The sequence below is a fragment of the Amphiura filiformis genome, chromosome 4 (genome assembly GCF_039555335.1).
Source record: "Amphiura filiformis chromosome 4, Afil_fr2py, whole genome shotgun sequence".
NCBI lineage: Eukaryota > Metazoa > Echinodermata > Ophiuroidea > Amphilepidida > Amphiuridae > Amphiura > Amphiura filiformis.
In genome coordinates, this window is record NC_092631.1 from 65345195 (window position 1) to 65356764 (window position 11570).

The 11570-nt window shown below is 35.8% G+C and overlaps 1 protein-coding gene across 1 annotated transcript; it reads right to left on the reverse strand.

Moving 5' to 3' along the window:
• Positions 1-6155: 6155 nt before the first annotated feature.
• LOC140149906 (ankyrin repeat domain-containing protein 22-like) lies at positions 6156-11366 on the reverse strand. The gene is made up of 9 exons (XM_072171923.1): positions 11275-11366; positions 10737-10883; positions 9826-9890; positions 9505-9609; positions 8962-9013; positions 8018-8128; positions 7731-7829; positions 6863-6925; positions 6156-6298 (listed from the first exon to the last, which is right to left on the reverse strand). The coding sequence occupies exons 2-9, from the start codon at positions 10837-10839 to the stop codon at positions 6252-6254; spliced, it is 645 nt and encodes a 214-aa protein (XP_072028024.1). The 5' UTR covers positions 10840-10883; positions 11275-11366; the 3' UTR covers positions 6156-6251.
• Positions 11367-11570: the final 204 nt, after the last annotated feature.

Sequence of the window (11570 nt, forward strand, 5' to 3'; positions counted from 1 at the left end):
GGATGATTGTATGTTCTATCCCTACTTATATCGTTACTGCGCATGTTTGACTGATCTACATTGTGCAGCGAATATTGACAATGTCTCAGTTTCAATCACAAATACTTTCAGGAATTACACAAATGGTCTATTTTCTTTGGATTTCTTACATTTCAAGAAATGATTACCTTTCCATTATAAAAACCCATATTGTACCTTTTGATTTTGATTTTGACAGAAATGAGACAGAAAAAGCAGAAAAACAATGTTTGTCAGGTTCTATAGCATCGACTGTAAACCCATTTAGCTAATTACCAAATGGATTGGCTGTGTCTTTTCTTCACATCGACAGCCTCTGACACCATTAAACGTGACATGTGCATGAAATCAAAATGTAAATAAAATAAAACACCATATTTGCCCTTTACAGCTCTTTACACAGTTCCGCCATCTTGCTACCAAAACGAGGTTGCAAATGCATGTGCAAAATGTGCATTTTTGTTTCCCATGCTTTTCTAGCAATGCGCTAGGAGGCTTTTACAATGTGTATGTGGTAATTAAAGTATGCGTTTGACAGGAAGATGCATACACAGCACCAGGGACGGATTTAAGCAGTGGCCCGGTGGCCCGGGGCCAGTTGATTTTGCCTCGGGCCAGTAGACTTCCAACAATACTGGCCCGGCGGGCCACTAGATTTTTGATCCTGATATAACTCATATGAGGCAAGATATAATCAGCGATGGACATAATTGGACACAGTTTCTGCTCCACATGTCACCTGTGTGTAATTTATATTTTTATTTAATGATATTTTTGTCCATTTATTCTTATCCTTGTGTTGCAAGCCAGTTGGAAATATATGGCCGCTTTTTACGGCGATGTAGGCCTACATACTATTTCCAAGCTCTTTCATGCTCTATCTGATGATGATAGCGATATCGCAAATACCGCATACTTGAACCTTTTCTTTTGTGCACTTTTGGAACTAGAGATGACTCAACTTGTGTTAGTGACTAGTCTCACTATATTGAATACGCTCAGTACAAAACAATTAAAAATGTTCAGGTTTGCTTGAATTAAAGTGGCCCCATAGATCCTGGAAAAAGATTTTTAGGGTAACATGTATCAAGTTTGGTAACTGGTAGTCTCTAACTTTAAAAGTCGCATTGGAGCGCTCGTGAATGGGACTTTTGGGTCAAAATAGGGGACTTTTTTGGGCATTTGGCGAGGGGGTGTTCACCACCTCCCCCCTGTTTACGTGCATGGGAACATATTATATATCTTTATTTGCACTTTTTGGCGTAGAACATATTGAAAAAGTTGGGCCAGTAAATTTATTGCAGGGCCAGTCGATTTGCCGTTTCACTGGCCCGGAGGGCCAGTAGAAAACTGAAACCTAAGTCTGTCCCTGCACAGCACACACTTTGTTGGTAGAACCTCGTTTTGAGATGACCGCGCGATCGGCGAATATGCTCAGCTAAATATGAATTGAAATTGCTTTAAAGTTTAACCAACACATTATAAAAGACTTCACTGGTGCCATAAATCACATAAGAATGTCTAATATCTGGTATGCATTTATCCAATTTTACATAGGACTGTTTTTAGAACTGGACCAATTTTCACATTGAGGTCTTGATTTCTAGGTTAAGATGCACATAGTAGGGTTTACCTGCACAGTGACAATGAGGTTTGTACTTGTGCCAAATTAAATAAGAGTCAAAATTATAACCTCATAATTTGTTCATTAAACCAATTCTAGACGGGTTGAATTTCAAGTTAAGTTTGCCTTTTATGACTATCAATCGTTCTGATATGCTAAAAGCAGCTAAGCCAACAGCCATTAGGCAAAAAAAGATTGTTTGCTTGTCCTCCACAACTTCTTCAGAATTGGGTCGGTCGGTCGGAATATATTTATTTTTAAGGTCATAGCCAAAACATGACTGTAAAAAAAATGTTGGAAAAAAAAAACCTTTCTGGAATTTCCAAAATTAGGGTCGGTATTCATTTGTACAGTAATTAAAACAAAAAACACCTTTTTTCCAGATTAGGGTCAGTCGGTGGAGGACAACAAGCAAACAATCTTTTTTTACCTTAAGGTGGCATGCAGGATCACTCAAATTGGGAAATTTTAGAGATTGTTTTGTATTGTATCTTGAAAAGTAATGATGATAAATACAAATAAGTACACATTTTTCAGAAAGGAAATGAAGCAAGGAATCCAACTAGCATGGCAGATATATTCAAAAATGAACACTAAAATTTACCACTTTGAGTGATCCTACCTGCCCCCTTAAAATCACCTATAACAGGTTGATGTTATAGCATAATACCAAATGTTGTTTTGTTGGAACAGTATGACTTGTAATAAATACAGTAAACATAACTGATTGTGTATATATTTTGTGCTTGTGTCTAGTTAGACTACTCTGTAGTCCACTTGGATTGTGCATACTCAGGCTTTGCCTTTTCACATAAAACTCCAAAAAGTTGTCTGCATGCGTCCAGCCCTGCATGCATCTTTTTCAGGCACCGTACGCCCTCTGTTGTACATACTCGGGTTTTAAATACCTTTACCCATAAAACTCTGTGTGCACAATTGATAGAATTTCCTGATCTTTTCAGTCACCGTACGCCACCTGTTTGCTTGTTACCTAAGTGATTTTCTCGAGGACAGCGGTCACTAAACGTGAGCAATTCTTAAAAATCTCCAGACTGCTTGGAGAATCACTGGTAGGCATGAAGGGAGCCCTCTTTCAAGGAATAAAAAACAAGCAAGGCAGGACACAAATCATTCAGAATGCCTAGATTTGCAGCATATCAGTAAAACTGGAAACGTTTATCAGGATTAATTATTATATATCTATGCCATAGTCTAGTGTCTAGTATTCCATAAGATAGATTACGTCCTATAAACAAAACTAGTTACGTTAGTGACAGTTGGGGTTACACCAGCTTTGAATCTAAACAAGTTATGTTTATAGGACATCATCAATCGTGGTTGTTTTTTACTGAATATTTCCTTGAAAACATGAAAGCTGGGAAACAGGTTTGAATTGTCAACTCCCACCTCTTTGGGGAACTTTTATTAAATTACACAAAATATCCACTGTTCAAAACAATACTAGTTCACAAATTGGTACATGTTCATAGGCAATGTTGTACATGCATGAAAGTGATGCTATCCTTAACAGAATAACCCACCTGAAGAAATATAGGTTGATTATTCATCCTTCATGTTGAATAATCTGTCCAAAGTTGGAAAAACATGAATATTCGTTTTTCTTGGTGAGGGAACATTATTCATCCATATACACCAATCCGAGAAGCGTTTACTGTATTTGGCCCTCTATTGATGGCAACAGAGATGTACCAGTGCAGAAGATTTAATTTGTTCAATCAATTAATGATCGTGTATTAAAAATCACTGTAATGTACAATTCTGTATAGCACACAAACATGCTAACAAGTAATTGATGGAACCCCCGACTTTGGGACACCAAAGTTTTACGTCGGGGACACCGCAGTAATGGCCTAGTCGGATTGGTGTATAGGATACTGCCAATCTTTATATTTATTCTTACCCAAAAATAGCACAATTTAAAGACAAAATACATATTTTTGGCCCATGAACTTGGACGACTTGGTTTACATTGAGGTAGAGCTATCTGCTATCAACAAAAAGAGTAATGGTTTGTTGTGATTAAGCACTTACAGGTGTATTATTCTCACTTATTGACAGGTAAGAGACCATTATCAGACCTGCCAACCTACCGAAGTCAGAATGAGGGACATTGAGACCAAAACCTTGTACAAGTACACACACCAGGTACCGACAAATTCAAAGACATGAGGTGTGCAATACTTTCAGAATTCAGAGGTTTTGCAGGTCTGAATTTATCCCATCTATAACAAAATTGTAAAGTGAAATTTGCATTGTTTTCTGCTGTTCTAACATTTAAATTAGCCATCACTATTTTCAGAAAGCAGGATTGTCCCTCATTTTCCCTTTGGTAAACCCCAAATGAGGGACAGTCCCTCAAAATGAGGGACAGTTGGCAGGTCTGCATTATGTACCCCTGAGGTAATAAATTCACTGCCCACTTCCATCAGAGAGGCCCCGTCACTGCAGATCTTTAAAAGGCATCTTAAAACCCACCTTTTTGAATTGTTGTAATTTCATTTGTTTTTCTTTGTTTTGTTAAGCGCTTTGAACTGCGAAAAAGCGCTATAGAAATATTGTATGTATGTATGTATGTATGTATGTATAAAATTTCAAAATAATGTGACCTATATATTATAACAAGTATACTTTACAAGTGACTAACTTTGGAATTTAGAGTGCTCAAACCCATTACAGGTGAGCTATAGAAACACATTCATAGTATAGACCTCTGGCAAGGCACCACAGAATGTATATACTTGTATAAACATTCCTGTAAATTTGAAATCATGACAAATTATCCGTCTGATGATCGGTTTACCCAATGATCGTAAGTGAGGGTATTCCGTGAAACTTTAAGTAACGGTTGCCTTGCCAGAGGTCTATACTTTGAATTTGTTGACCTATATATTAGATATTAAAAAACTCCAAACAATAATATACTGCCCTTTGGATCATTTTTTTTTTTCATGAACAATTGTACATGTACTACATGAAATACAAAATATGTTTTACCTGGGCTCAGTAACATTCATACTCATAAATCCCATTCTGTATTACTTTTGTTCAAATACTAGTACTCTTTGAGTTTGAGTTAAATAATTAGTGCTCCAAATATTGCCTAGAAGTTTGAATGACTCAGTCACGTTCACACACAATGTGTCCCTCCATACATGTATGTTGACACGATCTGGTCCATGGGGCCAAAGGCGGCAAATTGGAAACTGAGATAAAGGTAAAAATATGGAGTAAAAAAACAATAAAAATACATAAGCAAATAAACATCAAAAAACTTCAGAACTTTAGAACAAAGAATGCTAGACCTTTGGTGTTTTCTGTAAATTAAAAGCCTATTGTATGTATAATGTAATAATTCTCACTCACTTTTCAAAAATACTTCCTTTGGCCCCCATGGACCAGATCGTGTCATCGTCTTGTATAATATCCATACCAATGGAATTACATGTGGTTTAAATGTTTATGCCTATCTTACTACAGTTAAAAAGCAAAAAAATTGAACTGCACTTCAACACAATGAAATGAAAAGTTGGCTCCTGAAGAGCTTGTTGGAAACTGTCTTATATTTCCTGTAAGGACCTTTAGCTTGCCTGATCAATTATCTGTTTTGGTTCTCAAGGGTTCATGCAGGATTGTCAGTGTAAAATTCATCAAAAAAGCAAAATATGGATAATTATTGTGGACTGAAATGGGCCAAAAGGAAGAACATGACCAATTTGATCCTGCTATTTCCCTGCCCCGGACAGTACACCCCTGCTACTTATAGTGACAAAATTTCAGGGGCAACCGGCCGATGAGTTGGTTAGGGAAATAGCACGTCTACGGTGGACAAAGTTATGTCTCAGACAGCCACTAATTTACACACCAGTTTTGTGGAAAATTTTCATCTCTTATTTTCACTATAACTTTAAAGTAAGTGGAAAGGAAATGATTGAAGGAAATTATTCAACAGTATCTTCAAAATGTGAAAACAAAATACCCATTTTTTGAAAAGGTCCAAAAATGTTTTGATCCACTTATGCTTACGCTTTTAAATTATAAAAATTACTTGTTCTTGTTCTAGAGTCAAACTTCTCACTACCACTTTCTCAAAATGTTTTCAAAATATGGACCGAAATTGTGTGGCAGGAGTGACACAAGCACAAATTTTTCGTTGATACAAAATTGTTTTGTTTAATTCAACATGTTGTCAACCAGGACCCAAATACCACAGATTTTCTCCATATTTCCGTGGTTGTAAGCACAAGCTGCTCAGTACTATGTAAAGCTTGCTTAGTGCACTCTTGCTTATTCTTTCATAGCATATATAGTGTGTACTTCACACATATCTAAGATTTTTTCTCAATACAAAATATAATAAATTCTGTTTAAATCTCTTAAACTATAGTCAGATAAATATTATATATTTACATATCTATGTACATCTTAAAACTTTATATTTAGAGGCAGTTGAATTCTATTTTTCAAATATTTTTAAATAAAACAACATGTAAAGTATTTTTAATACTACACAGTAACTGCAAAAAATTATATGGTGTTTCAGTAATCTACTGTTGAGCGCACCTCTGAACAACATCTTGCCAATTTTCCTTTATATGTATGTGTACCTCTCCAACATTTCAGCTATTTCCTTGTGACCTAAAATGTAAAAATAAGCAAAACAATATGAAACTAATTTTCCTGCTATAGCAGACATTTATGGACACATGTTTCACTCAGTACAAGAATCGCATCACACTGCACTGGTTGGTAGTGTTATCAAACAAAATGAAGCAGTTATCATGATGTTTATGTGACTTGAGTGCTTAGGCACATTTCTGGATTTCTATGGAGAGGATCCAGATTTCCCACAGACACCACATTTGTGACCTACTCCCACAAAATGAGCATAAAGTTAGAAATTGGTAGTTTCTAGATGTAGACTGGCATTTTGTATGCCATGCAGTAGTATGTTCTTTGTGAATGGGGCACAACATGCACAAAAGGGCTTTCACACTTCTGGCATGTACATGTACATATGCATCAAATAAAGAACATCAACTTAGCAGTCAGGACATTCACAAAGACATACTTCTGGCATGGTCAGGTTCGCACCAACCAAAGAACATCAACTCAGCAGCCAGAGGTCTCAAAACTACCAACTTGCGACTATACCCGCATTTCATGAGAGCAGGCCATTGCTGTTGCATAAGCCTTCGTTACCTGCATTTGCAGCACAATCAAACGGAGATATCCCAACATTGTTGGCTCTCACAGGGTCAGCACCTGAAATAGAACAAAAATAACCTTCATTTAAGATACCCACTTGTGTCACATAAACTGGACCAAGTTGCCACAATCCATATTAAGCTAACATAAAAATGTTTGCTTTGTGTAGGACATGCACGGTTCATTTTTTTGGAATTCTTTTACATTTTTGTTTAAATCAAGAAAAATTACATTTTCTCAAGCATAAAGTCACCAAATAAGGTAAATTAAGTAATTCTTGGCCAAGCTCCAACATGAACGCCAGTGGCTCCGCGATAAACACACACGCAGATAGCGCAGAAGAAAGCATATGCGCGCCTTACATTGCATACATGCTTATTATGCTACATGGATGCAATGCACATGTTCCAGCTTGGCCAAGAATTACTTAATTTACATGTAGTGTACTAATCCCAGGAATGAGAATGGATTTTTTGAAAACTGCCTGACAAAGTATGTGAATTCAGCCTCAAACGGCCCAAAACAGGCTGAAAAAAAATGCATAAATTTGGACAACAAAATAGCCTGAATTCAGGCAACTGAATTGAAAATTCTCATGCATATAAAAGTGAGTTGGGGCATAAATTACGTACATTGATTCTGATAAAAATAAAAAATAAATTATAGAAAAAAGATTTCACATGTAGATTTTCAGGCTGCCTACAGGAAACAATCTTTTAGCCTTGTAATTATCTTTTATTTCTTCATTAGGATGGTCATTTGTCAACCTAAATCCAATTTGATCATTCCCATTGTTTTAATTAAACATGTTTTGTTTTTATTAAAACTCAGTATGTGACATGTTTGACTTGTTAAAACCTACTGTGGTTAAGGAGTGTCTGAACCAGTCTGGCGTTGCCTCTAGATGCAGCTAGGTGAAGTGCAGTATTGCCGCGATAGTTCTGGCCATTCACTTTGCATCCTATAATAGTTGTGAATGGTGAAAATATTAAGCATTAATACAAGGATAAAACAGGTCAGAAATGATATTTCTCAATATTGTAAAAATGCACCTGGATTGAAGAAGTGGAAAGATGAGCACAAAAAATAACTTTGTTCACTGGCTTCTTTATTTGTTTGTTTTCTTTTGAAAATAAAAAGTTAACTTACCATGTCTAATTAGCAACTCAATCAGTGAAGAACCTGTCCCATTGACTGTTGCAAATGTTGCCAGATACAGACAGCTATCTCCATCACTGTTCACACTGCTGGTATCACCTCCTGTACAATTTTACAAACTTGATATTATTGCTTTTGACCACAGAGCGGGCAAGACTAACTGCCCTTCCCCACCCCCTTGGCTATGCCACTGCCAAGAAGTACTGATAAACTGTGCCAAATGAATCTGAATTCAAGTGCCACTATATCACCATTGGTAGAATGATGAACAAATTATTATCTGATCCTGCAGCACTTGATGTCTAGAATACTTTGGTCCATGTAAGCATAAATGAAAGAAAGGGAGAGACTCATTTGGCAAAGCCACTGGTGAAACCCAAATATTGTAATTTACTAGGTAGGTGTTAGAGTGCATCATATATGTGACCGCTCTAACGAAACTCACCAGGGAACCCACCATAAGTTGCACTCTGCCATTTCAAGATACCGCAAGTCAAAGTTGGGAATTGAGGTGAAAAACCTTGCAGATTTTGTTTTTCAGTTTTTATTATTTTTTTATTCGTATGTTTACTTTAACCTATATACCATTGAAAACAAAATATTCTTTTACATCTAAAGCGCCCAAATCCAGCATTTTCTGAGCAAAACCAAGTCCTTAACATGTCATTTTACAACTTTAAAGCCATTTTTCTTGCATTTGCTTTTTCTTCATGTGTCGATTCCGCCCTTCCTGTTGAAAGTCCGTATAATGAGGACCACATGTCCCAGAAACATAATTTTGGTATTCAATGAAAACTGAAGACCTATACTAAATGATGACATCACAAACTCAATTTTCAATATTAGTGACATGTCTGTTTTGTGGTAGCGAGTCACATATGTTAGTAAAATCCACTCAAATAAAATTTAAAGTGGTCAAAATATCTGTTTCCTACCTTTTCGGAGCAAGAAATTGACCAAGTTTCTCTCCCCACTGATGCAAGCACACTACATAGTAAGCAAAAATACAAATAGTTCATTTAGTTTATTTTCTGATTTTTATGAATCTTCTGATCCCAGCACAACTTAATTTTTTGAGTGGCACAAGTGTAAAAAATTAAAATTGTTTATAAATCGCTTTTAAAAAGTGAAGGATGAGTCATTTGGTGTTTTTTAAATGAAAAATTTGGCAAAAAAAAAAAAAAAAAGAAAAGAAAAGAAAAGAAAACAGCAGTATTGACGAAGTTGAAGCCTCATTCAAATATATGTAGCTAATTTACATACTGTCAGTACATAAATTACAGAATCATGTAAATGCCTTATTTTGTCTAAAAATACACAGCTTTTGGCAGGCTATTATTAGCACATCTATGACACCATGTAATTTTGTAATATAGAGAAATACAGAGATATGATATACCCTAGCAAGCCTCTTTCCCTATTACCCCTCCACTCCAATATATCTGAGCATTCTACCCAAAAATGTGAACCTGACTTACCAAAAACAATGACATGCCAGTGGTTGGAATTGGAAAGTTGACATCAAATTTAAGTCTGTCTACCAGCTTCATCACCTCTTCAGTATGTCCATCAATGTAGGCTGTCTAATGGTGAAGAAGACATAGGGTAATCCTTTATTCACATAAACACTTTTGTTCGAGTGAGGCGAACAATAATTATGACACATTTCAAGTTTTACACATACAAATAAGGAATGTGGGAAAATTATCAGCATTTATTTTTTAATAAAACAATTTTAAATCCAAAATCAATAATTATGTTAAAGAGACATGATATTCAATTAAAACTTTCATACTTACTTTGGCTAATTCAAATATTGACAAAACCTTTGCTGGACTGGAGGTTCCTTTCATATGCAATTTCTCTGTAATTAGTGACAAAGCCAATAGCATATTAATGCCTGTAGTTAAAAAATACTAATTTTAACAAAAGAAAATGACAGAAGACAAACAGAGAAAGAAAAGAAGACAGAAATAATAAAAGGGGAAACATTTAATTTTTAATGCATTGCAAAAAATTGATGATCCTCAGATTCCCTCCACTGCAATGCATCCTATTTAAATGGTTGCATTCTGAGAGGATAAATGCTGAAATGCAGTGTTAGATTGAGCCTTGATCATTTTTGATTTCAAAATTTATGACAATAATTGCCCAAAATGGCTGTTGCATCCTCTATCAGGCTGCCCAATCGTGTCAGCCAAGTTATATAAGAAAGAACACATGGAGAATAGAAAATAGCAAATCAGCTCATAACTTAAAAACCTCCATGTCTTAATTTTGCTTGATTATATCACAAAAAATCATTTCTATTATTATTATTATAGCCAAAATAACAAATTCTCAATCATGAGAGGATGTACCTTCTGCGTCAGTGTACTTTTCATAGAATAACACGATCACACATTCGCGCAACCTGCATGATCGAACCTTGACCTTGCCTAGCAACAACTGTGTGATTGGTCAATTCTCAAAAGCTGTGTTTGCGCCGTAAGCGCCGGTCTTTGCGTAGTACGCTCGACGCAATTATAACTATAGATGCGTACCCGAGTTGGCTCTCATGATCGAGAATTTAATATTTTGGCTATAATTATTATTATTGTTGTTACCCCTTGGGAGAAGAAATAACAGCATTTGAAGCATTATTAACTAGCACAGTGCTCCAAATGCATTAGTTCTCATTCTCAAGTGTCTGGTCTGATTTCTAACTTACTATCTCTGCCCTTTGATTGTTTTACAGTATCCGTCCATGTGGCTATCATTACCAATACTAAGAACATTGCAGTTGCAGCAATGAACTGGTTTCTGAAGTTCATAAGATCACAATTCTGTTGGCTCCAGGCTGTAAATTGACTAAATGCTGGAAAAGAAACAAGAACATTTACATTTTTACATACTTGACAATTGTGAATCCAGACAAATAAAAGAAGTGTGATCAGTAGGGTGTCCAGGCTTTGGGTCTTCATGTCCCCAGGGTTTCTAAAAAATCATTCAAAACAGAACCTATTTTTGGCACATTTAAGCCACTTCCCAGCAAACACAAAAATGTTTTTAAAACATTGCCCCTCTCCCCATAGCCTATTTCTGGACACACCCATGGTGATAGTGGTAACATGCACAGTGGTTCAAGTTCCTTGCAAAATTTTGTAAGATTTTTTGTGGTTAGAGTTTAAAAAAAGTGCATGTTTATTATCATAGAGCTTTGAACTTAAATATCCACATGCTCATTATTCATGTTCTTGTATTCCTACCTTCTATGGTATCTTGGAAAGTCTGATTAATTCTAGTATTGGCTTGTCTCCAGGCACCTACTATTTCAATATGCAGCTCCTACAGAACAAATGATACAAAACTGAAAATGTTGCTGTTCAATGTAACCATTTAGAAGTTGTTTAATGGTGAAATAAACTAAACCCAGTAACAAAAATAACATGTATATCCTGCCCGCCCTCACCGATTTTTGGAGATTTTCAAATATTTTTGTTATTTTTCCTATTTGCTCCCTTACTTTATTTCTAAAATTGTTGTGATGAAAAGACATGTTCAG